At 44.4% G+C, this 22,829-nt stretch overlaps 1 protein-coding gene across 2 annotated transcripts in view; it reads right to left on the bottom strand.

Annotated features, from left to right (window-relative positions):
• LOC137350711 (pituitary adenylate cyclase-activating polypeptide type I receptor-like) overlaps nt 1-22,829 on the bottom strand; it is an 83,156-nt gene that overhangs the window by 46,161 nt on the left and 14,166 nt on the right. The window contains exons 2-7 of one of the 2 annotated variants that reach the window (XM_068015631.1): nt 14,202-14,322; nt 6,592-6,699; nt 3,871-3,980; nt 2,115-2,212; nt 1,897-2,029; nt 915-1,068 (exon numbers count right to left, since the gene is read on the bottom strand). In XM_068015631.1, coding sequence (XP_067871732.1) covers nt 915-1,068; nt 1,897-2,029; nt 2,115-2,212; nt 3,871-3,980; nt 6,592-6,699; nt 14,202-14,322 — 724 coding nt within the window. The remainder of the gene's footprint in view (nt 1-914; nt 1,069-1,896; nt 2,030-2,114; nt 2,213-3,870; nt 3,981-6,591; nt 6,700-14,201; nt 14,323-22,829) is intronic. The other variant, XM_068015640.1, reaches the window with a different exon arrangement.

Below are 22,829 nucleotides of genomic sequence, written 5' to 3'. Positions count from 1 at the left end.
CCTTCCGAACAGCACTGTGGATGTACGTACCCCACAAGGACTGGAGCGGTTCAAGAAGGCAGCTCACCACCACCTTCTCAAGGGAGGGATGAGCAATAAAAGCTGGCCTAGCCAGCGATGCCCAGATCTGAGCAAATATAAAATAAACTACTTTCACTCCTGCTAATTTTAACTGTCCTGCTAACCTAACCACTAGGTTATTATAAAACAAGTTTAAAGGCTTGACCTTGGAGCAAGACATTTAAAATTACCACGGATCTCAGGTTTTTACCACAGACTCTGATGTCTGTGTATGGACACATTGCCAACCCTGGTTCTTTGTCAATAATTGTTCGCTGTAGCTATCTATAAAAATCCTGTGCTGTCAAGTTCTGCTCCTTAAAAGTTGAGTTGCCAACTCTGGCTGGACATACTGCGAAAGGATTCTGATGATGAGTGGGCCAGTCCTATTTGAGGATCAGGCTTTGTTAACATAGGGGTAGTAGAACTGAAGCATCCTAGGACACCTCTCCAACTGGTGCAATGTCGGGCAGCCTGGTCCAGCGGGTAGGTACTTCCTCAGGTAGCATCAGTGGGAAGCCATACCCCACCAGCTTCGGGGTACCTCAGCCCCGTTTCTGCCAGGCAGAGTTCTTCAAAATTGCCCCTTTTCCACTCCTCCCCTCCAAGTCGGTGCACTCATTTCCTGTGTTGCTTACTGTGGTGTCCAGGAAATAAATCTTGGAGACTCCTAGAAAAAGTTCCAGCATGCAGTAAAAATCTAAACTGATCTGAATGATGATAAAATAATTCATGCACTGCTCACCCCCTACCCCCACCCCTCTTTGCCAAAACGCCTACGCAGTGAACGACCCGCGATCGCCTCATGACCCCGCCCGGCTCTTGACACAGGAAACAAGACAGGAAATACCAACCCCAACCAATTAAACAGTACCACCAGAAGTACTTTTTGTTTGATACAAACGTTAGGCTGAGCAGTGTTTGCAGGTACAGCCCTTCCACCAGAAGCCACGAGAAATTAGCCAGGATACAGTACTGAAAGAATGTGATAGCGGCTTTACAAGTCACCTGGAAAACAAAAATGAATTACATCAAGTTATCTGGAGTCAGAACCAGGCCATTCAACCCAACTGGTCTAGCCTGGTGTTTCTGCTCCATAAGAGCTTCCTCCCGCCTCGATTTCATCCCAGCCTATCAGCACATCCTTCAATTCCTTTCTCCCTCATGTGCTTATCGAGCTTCCCCTTAAATACATTGATACTATTTGCCCAACTACCCCATGTGGTAGTGAATCCCACATTCTAATCATTCTCTGGGCATGGAAGCTTCTCCTATTGAATTTATCAGTGGCTATTTTGTATTTAAGACCTGGAGGAAAGAGGGGGAGAATATCTCTATCCAGCACTCCTAGGTCCCGTTAATCTCATGGATATTCATTGTACTGGACAGGGGTCAGCTGAAAGCCTATTCCCGATATTTCAGTCCAGTTAAACAAAATTCTATCTTTTTCTGACAAGTTGAGTTAACCAATGTAAGAAAGACTTGCCTTTATATAGCGCCTTTCCTGACCTCGGGACATCCCAAGCATTTTATAGCAAATTGTACACTCATAGTGTAGTCCCTGTTGTAATGTAGGAAGCATGCAGCCAATTTGTGCACAGCAAGCTCCCACAAACCAAAATGTAATAAGCGACCAGATAAGTGGTTGTAGTAAATTTGGTTGGGGGATAAGTATTGGCCCGGACAACAGGGAGAACTCCCTCTGCTCTTCTTTCAATAGTGGCCATTGGATCTTTTACATCCAACTGAGAAGTCAGATATGGGTCTTGGTTATAACGTTTCAACTGATGACGACAACATGCCTTGACATCTAAAATCTACTCAAGGATGTCCTACCGTTGAGATGGAACAGTGGTTTATAGTAGAGTCCGAAAACAAAATGGCATCTTTGGTGAAGACTGAGGCAGCGCGGAGGATAAAGGACACAAAGAGATTCAAGTGGATGTAATTCCGCGTACAGTGGAACTTCCTGGGTGGAACAACAGACAATCAGTCACGTGCGAAAGATATTGAACAGGTGACCAAGCAAAGATTTAATCCATCAAACCTCATACCTGAAGGCTGTAAAGATTATGATAGCAGTTACCAGGGCGATCATGGATGTTGCATATCCTGCAGTGTACACTCGCTTAAGAGTGATATAATAGGATTTCTGATTGTAAAAAAGAAAAAGATTTTAAATAGTGCTCACGTTATTTGTACCAACTAAGCACATAGCATGTTGTATGAGTGATGACCTTCAAGCACAAGTTCACACTTTGCAGTGAGCATCGTATTGAGATTCCTTTTAGGGAGATAGGAACAGGAGCAGGCCACTCCTCGAGCCTGTTCCACCATTCCACTAGATCATAGCTGACCTATAACTCAACTACAATTACTCGCCTTGGTTCCATATTCCTTAACACCTTTATCTAACATAATCTATCAACCTTAGTTTGAAATTGTTAATTGACCCAGCTCCCCGCCCTTCCAGCCTCAATAGCTTTCTGCAGGGAGAGCTCCAGATTTCCACTACCTTTTGTGTGAAGAATTGCTTCCTGATCACCCTTGAACTACCTAGTTCTGATTAATTAACTATTAATAGTACCATTTACCATTTACATGCCTCCTCCTTCTTTTCTGTAGACACTGGTTCATGCAGAGCTGGTGCATGGTTCTGTGGATCTTTGCCAATATAGGATTCAGGCCGCCCCTGGGAAAAGTGGTTGGAGGCAGGACACATCGGCAAACTGGCCCAATGCATTTTTCTCTAATTTTGCTCTCCTCCGCCCCCCCCCCACCCCGCCCCACTTCCAAACCCACCTCCAAGGGCCTGGTAAAATACCTCCCACCAGGTCAGCAAAGGTAGATAGAAAGGGTACAATGTACCATTGGCAGAAGGGTCGAGAACCAGAGGACACCGATTTGAGGTGATTGGCAAAAGAACCAGAAGCGACATGAGGAAAATCTTTTTGTGCAGCAAGTAGTTAGGATCTGGAAAACACTGCCTGAGAGTGTGATGGAGGCAGATTCAATCATGGCCTTCAAAAGAGAATTGGATAATTATCTGAAGAGAAAAAATGTGCAGAGCCACAGGGAAAAAAGGCAGTGAAGTGCGACCAGCTGCGTTGCTCTTGTAAAGAGATAGCACGGACAAGACAGGTGGAAAGGCCTCCCTCTGTGTTGTGAACATACTATGATTCCATGAAAATTCACTGACTTAATACCAGGGATGAGATGATATAGTTATGATGAGAAACTCAATATTTTAATTACTGGAGCAGAGAAAGATCTAATTGATGCGTTTGAAATTATGAAAGGCACTGAAAGGATAAATAGTGAAAAATGATTTCCACTGGCTGGTGAATTGGTAGAAATTTGGCACAAATTTACCCCTAGCTCTAGAAGCATAAAAACGAAGAGATGGAATAAATGTGTTCATGCAGAGGATTGTTAGACTGCATTACCACAAGTGCAATTGAAGCCAAGCCAATTGTGGAATTAAAAAGGCATTTAAAATAACACTTAAATAAACATAGTAAAGCACACAGGAAAAGAGTGGTAAATGGGATTAGAGTAAGGATCATGATTATGGACCCTGAGTAGAGAAAAGGCAAATGGGATTCGAGTAGAACAGGGAAATGGGATTAGATAGATTACATATGCAGCAATTACAAGCCCCAAAACTAATCAACACTTCTGTACTGATATTTCCAAATTGATTCTAAACTTTTCTAATCCCTGTTCTTCAAGTGTTACCGTATAGCTCTCATGAGCTATAGCTGTGTAATAAAGATTGTGTTTCTGAAAAATATGTGTTAATATACACACCATATCAAAGTCAAATTCTTCAGAAGACATGTTCAGAAATTCACATGCCACTTTAAAGGCTGGCATCAAATTACTCCATCCTTGTTCTGTACACTTTCGGTATATAACCCCTGAGAAACATAAAGAACAATTTTGTTAAATATACAATAACATTGAGGTTGAAATTGCTCTTGGGGAGATACAAAGGTATGGAACAAAGATGTCTTGGAGGTATCAGGAATTTAAACTATGCATAGATTCAAGAAGCCTGTCTTTGTTTCTTTGGAAAAGAGAATGGGAGCTGGTCATAAGTGGACATCAAGTCCCTTACTAAGTGGAGTTCACCTCTAATGGCCAATATCTGGATAAACAATACTGTGATACAGATCCACTTTGTTCTGTTTGCTGGATAATATGATCTTGTGTATTTCATGTGCATTTTTCTGTTTTAGAAGAAAAACAGGAAAGCACTCTATTTCAGAAAAGTTTTATTTTACATAACTAAGGAGGGCAATTGGAGTTAGAATACAGATCAGCCAGGATCTAATTGAATGGTGGGACAGGCTCAAGGTGCTGAGCACCTTATCCCAGTTCCTATGAAGGGTTTTCCGGTGAAATAAATCTGTTTCTTAAAACTCCTTGTACTATGATATCGGTCCATGCCACCATTATAGGCTAAACTCACTTAGCAAATTAGCTGTCACTGAGTGAGCCATCCTGTTTTACAGACTGTCCATGCTGATGACTAAGCCTAGAAGCTCTCAATCTCCTTGTTTGGCTCGAGAGCAAGATCTCTCTGTGTCTCCCTATTTCAAAGCCTCCCTCCAGAGGCAGAGAGCAAGAGGAATATCTGACCTCTGACCTGACCCTCACTTCTGGGTGTTGAGGATTGGTCCACTAAGCCGCCAATCAAAGCGATCACCTCTGAACCAATAGCTGCCTTGTTGGTGGTGAACATTGCAGCACTCGATCTGTTTATTCAGCTGGGCTGAATGAATGAAAACTCCTTCTATCATAATGGCATTAAATACTTTTGACCAAGTGTTAATGACTACATTGTCTCAAAAGTTAATATGATAGTCAAATGTAAGCAGTCTAAGATGACCGGTACTCTACCTGGGAAACATTATAATCCATATTCTAAATGGAATGTGTATCTCTGAGAGTTAACGCTTTGTAAGCTGAATCTATCCTGATATCCATGTCACACAAAGAGGTTGATTTTGGGTTCTCTGCAACCCTGTCACTTGTACTTCAAGCCAAAAAAGCAACAGTGATTTGTAACTACAGTCATATTAACATCAGACCACTGCTATTCCTCCTGGCCCCACAGAAATGGTCCCACCATTGCCTTGACTGGGCTACTTCATCGGCAGTGAAAAAGAAAGAACTCCCATTTCTATAGCACCTTTCCCATCCTCAGGATGCCCCAAACCACTTTACAGCCCTTTTTAAGGTGTACTCACTGTTGTAATGTAGGAAGCGTGGCAACCAATTTGCGCACAGCAAGATCCCACAAACACCCATGTGATAATGGCCCGATGATTAGTTGTTTGAAGAATAAACATCGGTCAGGGTACAACACCAACTTGCATTTATATAGCGCCTTCAATGTAGTAAAACGCCCCAAGGCGCTTCACAGGAGCAATTATTAAAATTTGACATCGAGCCATATAGGGAGCTATTAGGACCAGAAGTTTGGTCAAATTGATGGTTTTAAGGAGTATCTTAAATGAGGAGACACGGGTAGAGAGGTATCGAGGTTTAGGGAGGGAATTCCAGAGCTTAGAGTATAAGCAATTGAAGGCGCAGCCGCCAAAGATGGGGCAATGGGAGGAAGTGAAAGGTGCTATAAAATGGAAATACTTTCTTACTTTACTATAATGGACCAAAATGGAAACAAAAAGAATTCTCATCTTTCATCACTGGGGTCACAGGATATGTGAAAGAAATGAAACATAAAAGGTAGGTTTTAGAGAAATAATTTACATGCACAGGGTAATTTGAATATGGAGCACATTGCCATAATCAAGGGCGCGGTAGCATAGCGATAATGTTACTAGCCTAGTAATTCAGAGATCTGGACTAATGCTCTGGAGATATGAGTTCAAATCCCAGCACATCATCTTGGGGAATTTAAATTCAATGAATTAATAAATCTGGAATTAAAAAGCTAGTCTCATTGATAATGATCAAGACACTACCAGATTATCATAAAGACCCATCTGATTCACTAATGTTCTTCAAGGAAGGAAATCTGCCATCCTTACCTGGTCTGGCCTACATGTGACTCCAGATCATAGCAATGTGATTGACTCTTAACTGCCCTCTGAAATGGCCGAGCAAGCCACTCAGTTTGAGGGGGAATTGGAGATAGGTGATAAATGCTGGCCTTGCCAGCGATGTTAATGACCCAAGAATGAATAAAATAAAAAGCCGATGAAGCTGAGTCAACCATAACATTTAAAAGTGAATGAGATGTACAGTGGAGCTAAAACATAACAGGATAAAGGGCAACAGGCAAGACATTGGATTACAGCCTATCAGCTATTAAGGGATGAGCAGTAAATGTTGGCTTAGCCAACGATGCCTGTATCTCATGAACAAATAAAAAGAAAGCCCAGTGTGGTGCTAGTATGGGCACAATACAGAACAGAAGGAGGCCATTGTACCTGTGATGGTTCTTTTGAAAGCTTATTGATATCAATGTTGGGAACTGTAACAGTAGGAGAAAATGTTTACCCTTCTTGGCTAAAAGAGGATCCAAAAAACTGGGACAGGTCCTGTTGACCATTTCTCCAATGGCAGCTGAAGGCCAGCAAATCAAGCCGTCCCATTCCCAAGGGCAACCTTCAGGGAAGGAACAAGACAAGAACACAGAGCAGTAAGGTAGAGGGAGCATAAATCATTTCTGTAATGCTAACACGTGAGCAACTATAGATGTTCCCTTACTTCAACAATTGTCAACATGCCATCAACACGCCGCACTACAGGAAAGATGTGATTAAGCTAGAGAGGGTGCAGAAAAGATTCACAAGGATGTTGCCTGGTTTGGAGGGCTTGAGTTATAAAGAGAGATTGGATAGGCTGGGTCTGTTTTCCCTGGAGTGAAGGAGGCTGAGAGGGGACATGATAGAGGTATATAAAATTATGAGAGGCATAGATAGGGTAGATAGCCAGAGTCTGTTTCCCATGGTAGGGGTGACTTGAAACTAGAGATTTAAGATGAGAGGGAGGAGATTTAAAGGGGATCAAAGGGGTAAATTTTTCACACAAAGAATAGTGGGTATCTGGAATGAGCTGAGGAGGTGGTGGAGGCAGGAACAGTAGCAACATTTAAGAGGCATCTGGACAGGTACTTGAATGAGCAAGGCATAGAGGGATATGGAATTAATGCAGGCAGGTGGGACTAGTATAGACAGGCATTATGGTCGGCATGGACGCAGTGGGCCGAAGGGCCTGTTTCTATGCTGTACTACTCTATGACTCTAAGATATGGGACTTCCGATGAACGTTCTTCAGCATGACATGCTAGCCCTATCTTCCTGTTGCCAGAGAAACTGATGAGCATTTCCAACAATATTCATTTTCATTTCAGTGCAACCTCTGCTTGAGTGTCCAGGTTGGAGACATTCCCTGAATAATCTGAGTCTGATAATATTTCAGTTAAACAAGTGCTTTGAAGCTGAGTGCTCCTGCCAGAATCCTGAAGATGGAATTCTGACAGCAGAGACTAAACTTCTTGTTTTATTCTTGGGATATGGGTGTCGCTGGCAAAGTGGGTTTGAATTTCTTCGATTGCCTCATCTTTTAATTCTAACTTTTCTATTCCTCCTTTAGGTCATTGTACTAATCACCTAGACAGTCAGGTATCCTTCTTCTAGGCTCCCGACCATCCCTCTCGTCCTCCCACTGGGAGATTCACAAGGTTTGATGATTTTAACCACACTTACTGTTTGAGTTGGCACTGATAAAAGGAGAGAGTTGTACTTATATAATGCCTTATCTCATTATCAAGACATCTCACACATTTATGGCTGCATATAGTGACACCCTAAGTCGTGGCAAGAAATGAGATGCTTGGGTAAATCCCTCGGCAATCATGCCTGCAGGAAATGACTGGGATCGATTTTATCTTCATAATTTGTATTACGTAACTATCCTCCACTGACTGCATTTTGCGGAGAAATAGCCTGCTTTTATTGGTTTGCAACCTTGAAGTTGTGTTTGACCCCAACATGAGTTTTTATATCCACACTATCACCAAGCTCACCTACTTCCACCTGTGAAATATCCTTCTGCTGCTGTTACCTCTGGACTTGACTTTTCCAACACACTGCTGCCTGACCTCTCACCTTCCACCCTCCATAAACTTGTGCTGATCCAAAACTCTGCTACCTGTCTCTTCACTCACTCCAAATCCCATTCATCCATCACCACCATGCTCGCTGACCTTCACTGGTTCCAAGTCTGACAATGCCTCCATTTTATAATCCTCATCCTTATTTTCAAATCCCTCTATGGCCACACCCCTCCCTATCGCTGTAACCTCCTTCAGCCTGACAAGCTTTTGAGATCTCTGTGCTTTCCAATTCTGGCGTCTGGTACATCCCTGATTTAATCGCTCCAGCATTTTAATTGCCAGCTTTCAGTTGCCTATGCCCTAGACTCTGGAATTCCTGGCATCTGTCTTAATCTTATCCTTTACAATCAGAAGCTGTGGCCATCTTGCTCTTAGATACGTTATATTACTGCACAGAAATAGGCCATTCGGCCTACCTGCTCTATGTTGGTGTTTATGTTCCACAAGAGCCTCCTCCCATCCTACATCATCTTATCCTATCAACATATCTTTCCATCACTTTCTCCCTCATATACCTATGCAGCTTCCCCATAAAGGCATCTCTGATATTTGCCTCCCATCTCTGCTGATCTCTGCTTTAGGCACAGGAATTTCCTTCGCTACTTCCTCTAAACTAAAACATAAATCTTTAACCTTGAAGAGCAAGGTGCAGCTAATTCCCTTTCTGATGTACTTCATTGGCTGTGAAGCACTTTGGGACAACCTGAGGTCATGCAAAGCACTATATATTCCCATGTGGCACAACAGTAATTAGGTAATGAACAGCACAATATTTAATTCCATAAGCTCAGGGAACAATAGTTGATATGTTTAGACAAGTCAAAGCCTACAAGCCAAAATTCTTTCTCATATTTTTCTCTGAGAGCTAATATGGTTAATTTAATTTATGCACTCATGTAATTTGGAATGAATTATAATCATTATCGGTCCTGGAGCTGTTCATTACCAATTAAAAACTAATGTTTCGGAGAACCAGGGAGTTACTGATGGCCAATATGTTCCAAGCATAATATTATCTGGAACATTCTCGGAGCAATATAATTATTACGTTGTTTCTCATGAGATACTCAACATTGCTGTAATCCTCATTCAAACACTACTAGAGGCTATCTCCTTGTTTTTGCTTTCTCTGTTGAGGGACATATACTGAGACCCTTCTCCATGCTCCTATTCGAATTCCTGCTACTTGGAATTCTTCACCCAGCTGTAGGCTATCTGCCGGTCCAGTATAGAGCCCACACTCTCCCTCCATAGGGTCACATCCCACTTACCCAAAGGAGCTTAGACCAAGGTTGGTAGAGTCTAAGCTTCGCAAGCTTTGGAACAACAAGAGGCCATTCAGCCCCTCGAGGCTGTTCGCCCTTTCAGTTAAATCATGGCTGACCTGTCCCTCGACTCCATTTGCCCGCCCATGATAGCCTTATATAACCAAAATCTTTCGATCTCAATCTTGAAAATTTCACTTGCCCCAGCATCCACAGCCTTTTGGGGAGACAATTGCAGATCTCCATGATCTTTTGTGTGAAAAAGTGCTTCCTGATTTCCTCACCCATAAATGGCCTAGTTCTCACTTTAAGACTAAGCCCTCTTGTTCTGTATTCCCCACCAGAGGAAATAGTTTCACTGTATTTACTCTATTAAATTCTTCATCATTTTATACACCTCAGTTAGATCCCCCCTCAACCTTCTAAGTGCAAGGCAATACGAGTCAAATCTATGCAACCTCGCCTCATAATTTAACTCTTTAAGCCCTGGTATCATTCTGGTGAAGTGGTGCTGCACCTTCTATGAGGCTAAAATATAGAAACATACAAACATAGAAAATATGAGCAGGAGTAGGCCATTCGGCCCTTCGACCCTGCACCGCCATTCAATACAATCATGGCTGATCGTCTAAACTCAGTACCTTGTTCCCGTTTTCTCCCTGTATCCCTTGATCCCTTTAACCCTAAGAATTATATCTAACTCTTTCTTGAATATATTTAATGATTTGGCCTTAACTGCTTTCTGTGAAGAAATCTCTCCTCATCTTAGTCCTAAATGGGTTACCCCTTATCCTTAGACTGTGACCCCGGTCCTGGACTCCCCTGCCACTCCTTCCTGCATCTAGTCTGTCCAGTCCTGTTAGAATTTTGTAGGTTTCTATGAGATCCCCTCTCATTCTTCTAAACTCTCGCGAATACAAGCCTAATCGACCCAATCTCTCTTCATGCGTCAGTCCTGCCATCCCAGGAATCAGTCTGGTGAACCTTCGCTGCACTCCCTCCATAGCAAGAACATCCTTCCTCAGATAAGGAGACCAAAACTGCATACAGATGTGGTCTCACCAAGGCCCTGTATAACTGCAGCAAGACATCCTTGCTCCTGAGCTTTGGAATCCATGTGCGAGATAGAATTTCCTCAAGGCTTCCTAAATATCTTAAAACCTACTTCTTTGACCAAGCATTTGCTCACCTGTCCTAATACCTCTCTATGTGCCTCAAATTTTGTTTTCATAATGCACTTGTGAAGCACCGTGGGAACATTTTCACCATGTTAAAGGTACTATTTAAGTACAAGTTGTTGACATTGACGGCCATTTCTACAAGGTTGTCACCCAATCTCTCTGTCAAAGTTACGATCGGGCAGCCCACATGGAAATTTCTGGAACTGTGCCGTTTATGTGTCCAGGCCACTGGCTGCTGTGTATCCAGCTAGGACCACCATAATTTGTGGCCCGTTACACCCATCTCCACTAATTTCTGAGGTGTAATGGTAATAGAAGCCGGACCCTACTGGGTTTTCCTCCTGGGTTCAGAACTCCAACATTGGGACCAATGGGAGGTCCCAAGCCTGCACTTACCGGGATGGAGCTATCTTCCCAAAGCCGGCCTTCTAGTTGGCCGCCTCCACACATGCTGTCCTATTAAGGATGGTGGGAGGGCCCCCAATGCTGCCGGCTCAATCAGAGGCCCGTCAGCTCTAGAGCCTTGGCAGCCCCACCGGGAGAGGCCAAGATTACAGAGAGGCCAAGCCAGTAGACCCATGGATCGGAGTGGATATCATCCAGTGGAATCATCGGCTGCCTTTCCTGCCCCTGACCCCATCACTGGGACATACAGCCTTTGTCTCAGATGCCCCGCTCCCCGGATTGCCGCAGGGAGGCTGTCTCCACGGAGCTGGCGACTTCCACACACGTGGCGGCGGGGTGGGGTGGGGGGGGGGCACTCCACTGGTGATAAAATGCTGGCGGTGCCGCAAAATCGGCCCTAACTGTGGCGGCAGGAATGTGTAAGGGAACCGTCCCAACAGGGCCCCAACACCTGCAAACACGCCATCAGGAAAATTCAGTCCTGTATTTCTGGAATAGGTTAATAAACTGCTATGAGAAACCCTAATTTCTGGGTAAATTGTGACACCCGTATGAGGCATTGTGCTTCTGACACTAAATCCCACTTAACAGGAACAGGGATCATTCGAACTGGACCACGGAATTTAATCTGTCTGATCCGTGCTGCTTCTGAATTTCCCATTGATGAGACCATGGAGGGAGAAAGCAGTTTAGAACCCCGGTTTGCTGAGTTAAGATGCCTAATGCCTGATTCAGGCAAGCACCCTGCACGCTCGAAAGTCGCCAGTTTCCAATTTGGCAGCCAATGCACTCGAAGGGGGAGATCGTGCGTGAGAGAGATCGCCACTTGATTCTCGTCCCTCCAGCCCTAATTTTCCGGCCAATGAAATGGGCGCAAACAAACCCAATTTCTACCCTCCACCCATCCCCCACTGGCTTCTTTCAGTGCTCCTCTTGGCTGAAGCCTTATGAAAGGGGCCGCACATTATCAAACTGTCGGACTGAAATCATACGGTGCGATATTAATAAAGAAAGAAAGAAAGAAAGAAAGAAATTGCATTTATATGGTGCCTTTCATGATTTCAAGATGTCTTAAAGTGCTTTATATCCAATGAAGTGTAGTCTCTGTTGTAATGTAGCAAATGCAGCAACCAATTTTCAGGCAGAAAGGCCCCTCAAATAACAATGCGATAAATTACCAATTAAACTGTTTTTTATCTGAGTTAACGTTTCAGGTCAGTGACCCTTCTTCGGAACTGACAAATATTAGAAAAGTCACAGATTATAAACAAGTGAGGTGGGGGTTGGGCAAGAGATAACAAAGGAGAAGGTGCAGATTGGACCAGGCCACATAGCTGACCAAAAGGTCACGGAGCAAAGGCAAACAATATGTTAATGGTGTGTTGAAAGACAAAGCATTAGTACAGATTAGGTGTGAATATACTGAATATTGAACATCAGCAAGTGCAAACCTCCCCCCACTGTGGTTGACAGGGCCCTCAACCGTGTCCGACCCATTCCCCGCACCTCTACCCTCACCCCTTCCCCTCCCTCCCAGAACCGTGACAGGGTTCCCCTTGTCCTCACTTTTCATCCCACCAGCCTCCATATCCAAAGGATCATCCTCCGCCATTTTCGCCACCTCCAGCGTGATGCCACTACCAGTCGCATCTTCCCCTCCCTTCCCCTGTCAGCATTCCGAAGGGATCGTTCCCTCCGCGACACCCTGGTCCACTCCTCCATTACCCCCACCACCTCGTCCCCGTCCCAGGGCACCTTCCCTTGCAATCGCAGGAGGTGTAATACCTGCCCATTTACCTCCTCTCTCCTCACTATCCCAGGCCCCAAACACTCCTTTCAGGTGAAGCAGCGATTTACTTGTACTTCTTTCAATGTAGTATACTGTATTCGCTGCTCACAGTGTGGTCTCCTCTACATTGGGGAGACCAAGCGCAGACTGGGTGACCGCTTTGCGGAACATCTCCGCTCAGTCCGCAAACAGGACCCTGAGCTTCCGGTTGCTTGCCATTTCAACACTCCCCCCTGCTCTCATGCTCACATCTCTGTCCTGGGATTGCTGCAGTGTTCCAGTGAACATCAACGCAAGCTCGAGGAACAGCATCTCATCTACCGATTAGGCACACTACAGCCTGCCGGACTGAACATTGAGTTCAATAATTTCAGAGCATGACAGCCCCCCACTTTACTTTCATTTTTAGTTATTTTTTCATCCTTTTTTTTGCATTCCTTTTTACATTTTTTACAATCTTTTTTTTGCATTTATTTCATTTCATCTTAGTTTGTTCAGTTTGCTTACCCTCTGTTTTTTTCAGGTTGTTTTTCTTCAGGTTTGCACTTGCTGATGTTCAATATTCAGTATATTCACACCTAATCTGTACTAATGCTTTGTCTTTCAACACACCATTAACATATTGTTTGCCTTTGCTCCGTGACCTTTTGGTCAGCTATGTGGCCTGGTCCAATCTGCACCTTCTCCTTTGTTATCTCTTGCCCAACCCCCACCTCACTTGTTTATAATCTGTGACTTTTCTAATATTTGTCAGTTCCGAAGAAGGGTCACTGACCCGAAACGTTAACTCTGCTTCTCTTTCCACAGATGCTGCCAGACCTGCTGAGTGAATCCAGCATTTCTTGTTTTTGTTTCAGATTTCCAGCATCCGCAGTATTTTGCTTTTATTTTGTTTTTTATCTGATGTTGGTTGAGGGATAAATATTGGCCAGGACACTAGGAAGAACTCCCCTGCTCTTCTTCAAATAGCACCATGGGGATCTTTAAGTCCACCTGAGAGAGAAGACGGGGACTCAATTCAACAGCTCATCCAGAAAACAGCACCTGCGATAGTGCAGCACTCCCTCAGTACTGCACTGGGAATGTCAGCCTGGATTTTGCACTCAAGTCGTTGGATTGGGATGTGAATTCACAACCTGCACCTTGGAGGGGAGAGCTACCAACTGAGCTACAGATGACACCTGACTTTTATACCTGACATGGGTATTTAAACACAAATACCATAAATTGGTTGATATTTTTAGGTTAGGAATTTCAGGTCACCACATTAGCACGTCTGTGCATCCTTTCGCACAGCGAGGAGCTGACTGAATTGTTTGCTGTGGAGGAATAGAAGCAAAGTCACATACCAAATGCTCCTGCAGCAGTGTCGTTGAATTCTTCAGACTGGTTCGAGTTTATCCCTGCACAGCTGGTTTCATCTTCTTGGATATGTTGCAATATAATACAATTTGGATGCATTGAGTTAATCTGTAAAACAAATATACAAATGTGCATTATTGTTCACAATATTGATTAATCATTACAGCAACCAGGACAGACTTGCATTTATATAGCAGCCTTAATGACCACTGGATGTCCCTAAGTGCTTTACAGCCAATGAAGTACTTTTGAAGTGTTGTGATGTCGGGAACACAGCCACCAATTTGTGCACAGCAAGCTCCCACAAGCAGCAATGTGATATGAGCAGATAATCTGTTTTCCTGATGTTGATTGAAGGATAAATATTGGCCAGCTTATCAGGTATAACCACTCTGCTCTTCTTCGAAATAATGCCATAATAGGGATCTTTTATGACCTCCTGAGAGGGCAGACAGTGTCTTGGTTTAACATCTCATCTGAAAGATGGCACCTCCAACAGTGCAGCACTCCCTCAGCACTGCACTGGAGCTACCCAGCATGCAGGTGCAAAGAGGCTTTCTGTTTATATATATATATCGGTAAATATATTAGAGCTAGCCTGCTCAGTGATGATGTCAGGCAGCACTTTCTGACACAAAGGGTAGGGAAATCAGGAATTCTCTCTGCTGAAAAGCTGTTGAGGCTGGGGGTCAATTCAAAATGTTAAAACTGAAGATTGATAGGTTCTTGTTGGGTAAGGGTATTACGGGTTACAGAATCAAGGATGGTAGATGAAGTTAAGATATAAATCAGCCATGATCTCACTGAATGGCAGAACAGGCTCAAGGGACTGAATGACGTCCTCCTGCTCCTATGTTCTTATTAACAATAAAAATCAGACTAAAAAAAGGTCCAAGATGGCTGCTCAAAGATTGCCCTTGTCTTCACTTTTCATACAGTATTAATAAATGCTTTCATCGAATCATATGATGATTACAGCACAGAAAGAGGCCGTACAGTCTGTCAAGTCGGTGCCAGCTCTCTGCAAGAGCAATTTTAGCTTGTCCCACTTCCTCGCCCTTTCCCTGTAGCCCTGCAGCTTTTTCCCTTCAGGTACGTATCCAATTCCCTTTTGAAGGCCTCGATTGAATCTGCCTCCACCTCACTCTCAGGCCGTGCATTCCAGACCCTAACCACTCACTGTGTAAAAACATTTTTCCTCATATCACCAATCTTGTGCCAATCATCTTAAATCAGTGTCCTCTGGTTCTTGACCCTTCCACCAATGGGAACAGTTTCTCTCTATCTGCTCTGTCCGGACCCCTCATGATTTCGAAAACGTCTATCAAATCACCTTTCAACCTTCTTTTCTCTAAGGAGTACAGCCCCAGCTTCTTCAATGTATCCGTGTAACTGAAGTTCCTCATCCCTGGATGCAAGCTCGAAAATCTTTTCTGAACCCTCTCTAGAGCCTTCACAGGTGCCAGAATGTGACAGAATGCACCAGTTGAGGCCAAGCGAGTGTTTTAAAAGTTCATCATAACTTGGTTTCTTTTATACTCTCTGATTTGATTTATAAAGCCCAGGATCCCGTATGCCTTTTTCACCACTTTCTCACACTGCCCTGCTACCTTCAACAATTTGTGCACATCTACCCACAGGTCCCTCTGCTCCTGCACCCCCTTTAGAATTGTGTCCTTTATTTTATATTGCCTCTCCTCATTCTTCCTACCCCAATTATCACTTTACACTTCTCTGCATTAAATTTCATCTGCCACTTGTCCACCCATTCCACCAGCCTGTCTATACCCTCTTGAAGTTTATCACTATCCTCTTCTTCTTTTTCTTCTTTGGCCTCCTTATCTCGAGAGACAATGGGTAAGCGCCTGGAGGTGGTCAGTGGTTTGTGGAGCAGCGCCTGGAGTGGCTATAAAGGCCAATACTAGAGTGACAGACTCTTCCACAGGTGCTGCAGATAAAATTGGTTGTCGGGGCTGTTACACAGTTGGCTCTCCCCTTGCGGATCTGTCTTTTTTCCTGCCAGCTGCTAAGTCTCTTCGACTCGCCACACTTTAGCCCCGCCTTTATGGCTGCCCGCCAGCTCTGGCGAACGCTGGCAACTGACTCCCATGAGTTGTGATCAATGTCACAGGACTTCATGTCGCGTTTGCAGACGTCTTTAAAGCGGAGACATGGACGGCCGGTGGGTCTGATACCAGTGGCGAGCTCGCTGTACAATGTGTCTTTGGGGATCCTGCCATCTTCCATGCGACTCACATGGCCAAGCCATCTCAAGCGCCGCTGACTCAGTAGTGTGTATAAGCTGGGGATGTTGGCCGCCTCGAGGACTTCTGTGTTGGAGATACAGTCCTGCCACCTGATGCCAAGTATTCTCCGGAGGCAGCGAAGATGGAATGAATTGAGACGTTGCTCTTGGCTGACATACGTTGTCCAATCCTCTTCACAGTTCACAATACTTCCAAGGTTTGCGTCATCTGCATTCTTTGAAATTGTGTCCTGTACATGAAACCTAAGTCATTAATATATATTTAGAAAAGTAGTGGCCCTAGTATTGACCCCCTAGAAAACCCCATTACTCTGTTTCCTATCATTCAGCCAACTTCGTATCCATGCTGCCACTGTCCCTTTTATTGCATGGGCTTTAACTTTGCTGGCAAGCCTATTGAAAATCCATATGCGCCACATCAACTGAATTGCATATGAACATACGAATTAGAAGCAGCAGTAGGCCATTCGGCCCTCAAACATGACTGATCTGAATGTGGCCTCAACTCCAATTTCCTGACTGCCCCCCATAACATTTGATTCCTTGGTCAAGAATCTATCTACCTCAGCCTTGAATATATTCAATGACCCAGTCTCTACTGCTCTCTAAGGAAGCGAATTCCACAGATGAAAAACCCTCAGAGAGAAAAAAATTCTCCTCATCTCCATCTTAAATGGGAGACCCCTTTATTTTAAACTGTGTCCCAACGTTCTGCTCTCTCCCATAAATGGAAACATCCCTCCAGCATCCACCCTATCAAGTCCCCTCAGGATCTTAGATGTTTCAGTAAGATCACCTCTCATTCTTCTAAACTCCAATGGGTATAGCCACAACCTGCTCAACCTTTTCTCATAACATAACCTCTTCATCCCAGGAATCAGTCGAGTGAACCTTCTCTGAACTGCTTCCAATGCAATTTTATCCTTCCTTGAGTTAGGAGACCAAAACTGCACACAGATGTGGTCTCACCAAGGCTCTGCACAGCAGTAGCAACACTTCCCTACTTTTATATTCTATTACCCTAGCAATAAACAACAACATTTCATTTGCCTTCTTAATCACTTGCTGCACCTGCATACTAACTTTTTGTGATTCACGTACCAGGACACCCAAATCCCTCTGTACCACTGAGTTTTGTAATCTCTCTCCATTTAAAATAACATTCTGCTTTTCTATTCTTCCTTCCAAAGTGGGAAAGTTCACATTTTCCCACATTACACTCCACCTACCAAATGTACCCTCATTACCCTCATCAAACCTCTCTCATCAATAAACTCAAACAAATTAGTTAGACACCATTTGCCTTTAACATATCTGTGCTGGCTTTCCCTAATTAATCCACAATTGTCCAAGTTACTGTATTAATTAAACCAGGAAGACCTCATTTGGATGCTTTGACAGCACACATATATGCATCTTTGAACATGTTACTGGAAACGTTTTTCCATTAGTGTGCATTTCAGACCGTTCAAAGGCTAATGGCCCTTTTAAGTTCAGGGACTGTGAGACAAAGAGAGAGAGAAGTCAAAATGACAATAGCCCAGGGTAGTCCTGAGTGATTCTGAAGTGACAGCGAATGCTGGAACATGTTACAGACTCTTGGAAAATACATTATTTAAAATCAAGGATGAGTATAGTATATTTAAGATATTTAGGGGAGATTAGGAGAATTTTTTTTTGTGCTGTGTTTTGTTCTGATCTAGAATGTACTGCCTTAAAAGGTGGAGGAATAGAAACATCTAATAGGGTTTTGGATAAATACTTATAGAGGAGAAATTTACAGGGCTATGGACAAAGAGCAAGGGAATGGGGCTATTTGGATAGCTCTTTCAAAGAGCCAGTACAGGCACGATGGACCGAATGGCCTCTTTCTGTTTCTATAGCTTCAAACACTGGCCTACTGTTTGATACATATCCTATCTAATTTCTGTAAATCATCGTTAGTTAATTCTGAATCTGAACTAAGCTCCAATGTAGTATGTTGAAAATACACTTTCCAACATGGTTTACAGAGAGGTAAGCTCTGCTGTGTACCCGCAATTGAGGATTCTGTGAGTCCTAAAGGTTACAAGATCCCTGCAGGAGTGGAATACCACAAGACTGCAGCTTCGAGTTGGTAGGGGAATCTTAGGGGAAGTGCAACGAAGGGGAACAGCTGGATAAATTACCCTGATGACTGTATCATTTCCTGCTCCTGCTCAGAACCGGAAAACTTTATTAACTTTGCTTCCAATTTCCACCCTTCTCTCACCTTTACATGGTCCATCTCCGATACTTCCCTTCCCTTCCTCAACTTCTCTGTCTCCATCTCTGGGCTTAGGCTGTCTACGAATATTCATTATAACCCCACTGACCCCCACTGCTACCTCGACTACACTTCTTCACACCCTACCTCCTGTAAGGACTCCATTCCATTCTCCCAGTTTCTCCGTCGCTGACTCATCTGCTCTGATGATGCTACCTTCCATGACGGTGCTTCTGATATGTCTTCCTTTTTCCTCAACCGAGAATTCCCCCCCTCCTACAGTGGTTGACAGGGCCCTCAACCGTGTCCGGCCCATTTCCCGCACCTCTATCCTCACCCCTTCTCCTCCCTCCCAGCACTGTGACAGGGTTCCCCTTGTCCTCACTTTCCACCCCATCAGCCTCCAGATCCAAAGGATCATCCTCCGCCACTTCTGCCACATCCAGTATGATGCCACTACTAAACGCATCTTCCCCTCCTTTCCCCGTCAGCATTCCGAAGGGATCGTTCCCTCCGCGACACCCTGGTCCACTCCTCCATTACCCCCACCACCTCGTCCCCTTCCCACAGCACCTTCCCCTGCAACCGCAGGAGGTGTAATACCTGCCCATTTACCTCCTCTCTCCTCACTATCCCAGGCCCCAAACACTCCTTTCAGGTGAAGCAGCGATTTACTTGTACTTCTTTCAATGTAGTATACTGTATTCGCTGCTCACAATGTGGTCTCCTCTACATTGGGGAGACCAAACGCAGATTGGGTGACCGCTTTGTGGAACACATCCACTCAGTCCGTAAGCAGGACCCTGAGCTTCCGGTTGCTGGCCATTTTATTACTCCCCCCTGCTCTCATGCCCACATCTCTGTCCTGGGATTGCTGCAGTGTTCCAGTGAATATCAACGCAAGCTCGAGGAACAGCACCTCATTTACCGATTAGGCACACTACAGCCTGCCGGACTGAACATTGAGTTCAATAATTTCAGAGCATGACGGGTCCCCCTTTTTATGCTTAGTCATTTTTTTCTTTTTCCTTTTTTCTTTGGTTATTTTATTTTAGGTTTTTCAGTTTGTTTCCACTGTGCTTACCCACTGTTTTGGTTTTTTCCACGTGTTTTTTTATGTTTGTGCTTGGTGTGCTTTGTGCTTTTACAGTCATTCACACCCTCTCTGTACTAACGCTTTGTCTTTCAGCACACCATTAACATACCGTTCGCCTTTGTTCCATGACCTTCTGGTCAGTTATTCTCTGTGATCTTGTCCTATCAACACCTTCACCTTTGTTATCTCTTGCCCCACCCCTGCTTTTCTTGCTTAAAACCTTTTACATTTCTAATATTTGCCAGTTCTGATGAAGGGTCTCTGACCTGAAACGTTAACTCTGCTTCTCTCTGCACAGATGCTGCCAGACCTGCTGAGTATTTCCAGCATTTCTTGTTTTTATTTTAGATTTCCAGCATCTACAGTATTTTGCTTTTATTATATAAGCTTTCTTTTACTGCTTTAACTTACTCTGTATGCTTCTAGATAACGAGGGAGCTCTAGATTTGGCCGTACCACCTTTTATCTTTGTGGGGACATGCCAAGACTGTGTCTTTAGAATCTCATTTTTGAATGCCTCCCACTGGTTTGCCACTGATTCTCCTTCAAGTAGCTGTATCCAGTTCACTATCACCAGATCACTTCTCAATTTCGTAAAATTTGTCTTGCCCCAATTTAGAACCTTTGCTCCTGCTCTATCCTTGTCCTTTTCCATAATAATGCTAAATCTAAATGTATTATGGTCATTATCTCCAAAATGGTCACCCACTGTTACTTCCTCCACTTGCCCAAATTCATTACCGAAGACTAAATCTAGATTTGCGCCCACTCTCGTTGGGCTTGTTGCCTGCTGGCTAAAAATGTTCTCTTGAATGCAGTTCAAGAATTTTGTTCCCTCTGTGCCCTTCAGACTGTTTGTATCCCAGTTGATATATGGGCAGTTGAAATCCCCAACTATTATTGCCCTATAGTTTTTGCACTCAGAAATTTGCCTACATGTTTGTTCATCTATCTCCCTCTCACTATTTGGGGGTCTATAGTACACTCCGAGTAATGTGGCTGCCCCTTTTTTATTTCTGAACTCAACCCATATGGCCTCATTTGATGATTCATTTAGCATATCTAATCCTCCTTCTCACATTCCACTAACCGCACATCATACAGTCTCTTCTGATTTACAAGCTGTAGATAGTATAAATATACATTCATAATTTCTCCCCTCCCCTTAACTATGTGGCTTCCTCCTTTCAGATAACATGTAGTTATATCAGCACAGAATCAAAATCAATAGAACAGCACTGTGGGTGTACCTACACCCAAGGACTGCAGCAGTTCAAGAAGGCAGCTCACCACCACCTTCTCAAGGGCAATTAGGGATGGGCAATAAATGCTGGCCTGGCTAGGGATGCCCACATCCCATGAATGAATAAATTTAAAAAAGAGAGCTGTTGTGATATGGAATGCTCTTCCAGAAACAATGGTGGAAGGGAATTGAGCAAATATTTCAAATAGAAAAAGAGGGTGTAGGTAAACTGCAGGCAAGTAAGGCCAAGTGGCTAGCACGCTGCTGTATAATTTGATGGGGGCTAAATTGGACAGCCCCTGAAAACAGGCCCAGAGTTTCAGATGCTCATTACCATGTAGCTTGCAGCCAGTGCTAACTGTGCAGTTGAGCTGCTGCAGGTCTCAGCAGGGGACACAAAATCGGGAGAGTGCCTCCTGGTCAGGCAGTGGTAGAAGAGAAGGAGGATAAAGAGGAAGAAGACAGTGATGAAGAAGAAAAACCATCACTCGATCTCCCCCACACAGCCACCAGTTCCGATACTAACACTCTGTATCAGAGGGTAGCTTAGAGGTGGGATCTGCACGTGGTCAGACAGTGGGCATGAGTGGCCTTCAGACAAAGCAGGGGCAAGGGTTGCGCAGCTGCCAGCTCATCCAAGGGCAAGGTCGCACATGAGTCCTGCTGCAGAGAACGCAGATGAGGTCTTCGATGGGGTGACCTACAGAAGAAGGCTGAGGGATAGACACAATGAAATGCTTGGTGCACTGGCAGGGCTGCCAGAAAGCCTATGGTAAATGTCAAGGAGTATGAAGGAGGCTGGCGCCAACTTGGAACAGGGCTTTTCACGCAGCTTGCAGTGTGGAAGTGGTGGTCAACTCACTCTTATAGACCCCACTATGATGCAAGGTCTGATGTCCAATGCCTCAGCTTCCACTGAAGCACAAGCAGGAGCATCGCCCCCCCCCCCCCCCACCGCACAACCTCCCCCCACCCAACCCCAAGGTGCTGCAGCGGAAACTCAGATTGCTGTCATGTAAGCTCAGTTTGTTGACATGCAAGCTCAGATTGTTGCCAATATGGCTGTGAATTACAGTGTGCAAAGGGTCTTGCAGGATGCCACAACAGTCCAGCAACCTGTCCTCCAGCTGATTACTAGGATTGTTGAGGTGCTGCCCCACAGGAGTGGCAGTGGCTCCATGGAGCATGAACCTGCTGTTCTTTCGCAGCATGACAGCATTCATCCTCCCACCATTGCTGCTGTGGCTGAAACAGACAACAGATTTCAATGAGATGTCCTTACTGAAACACAGATGTCTCAGACATTATCCCTCACTGAGGTTCAGGTAGGGGAATTGCTCCCTGAACACCCTGGGCAGATATAGCCTCCTGCTGAGAGCCCTTCACTCCCTCCTCCCTCCTCCAGCAGCTTGTCCTGCTCTGCGTGGCCTCTGTTCACTCTCCAAAGGGAAGAGCTACTATTGCACTCATGTCTGGGAGCAACTGGTTTGTGCTGAATCTTCAGTGCCTGCCACACCACTCCCTGTAGACGTCACCAACTTTACACAACTCCAGAAAGCACCAAACATTTAAACTATTGTGGCAACAGCCAGTTGAAATCAATCACCAACTTTCCTTTAAGTAGTTGCTGATCCCTTTAAATAGCACTGGGTGGAGGGGAGTGTCGTTGTGGGGGGTTCTTCTTGGCACTGAGTGCATGTTCAGCCCTGTTTGATTAACAGACAGCTTTTGCTAGAGAATTGACCTCGAAAATGGCAGTGTAGGT

Source organism: Heterodontus francisci, chromosome 2 (assembly GCF_036365525.1).
Source record: "Heterodontus francisci isolate sHetFra1 chromosome 2, sHetFra1.hap1, whole genome shotgun sequence".
Taxonomy (NCBI): domain Eukaryota; kingdom Metazoa; phylum Chordata; class Chondrichthyes; order Heterodontiformes; family Heterodontidae; genus Heterodontus; species Heterodontus francisci.
Note: the sequence above shows the minus strand (reverse complement) of the source record. Positions and strands in the feature narration are given on the sequence as shown.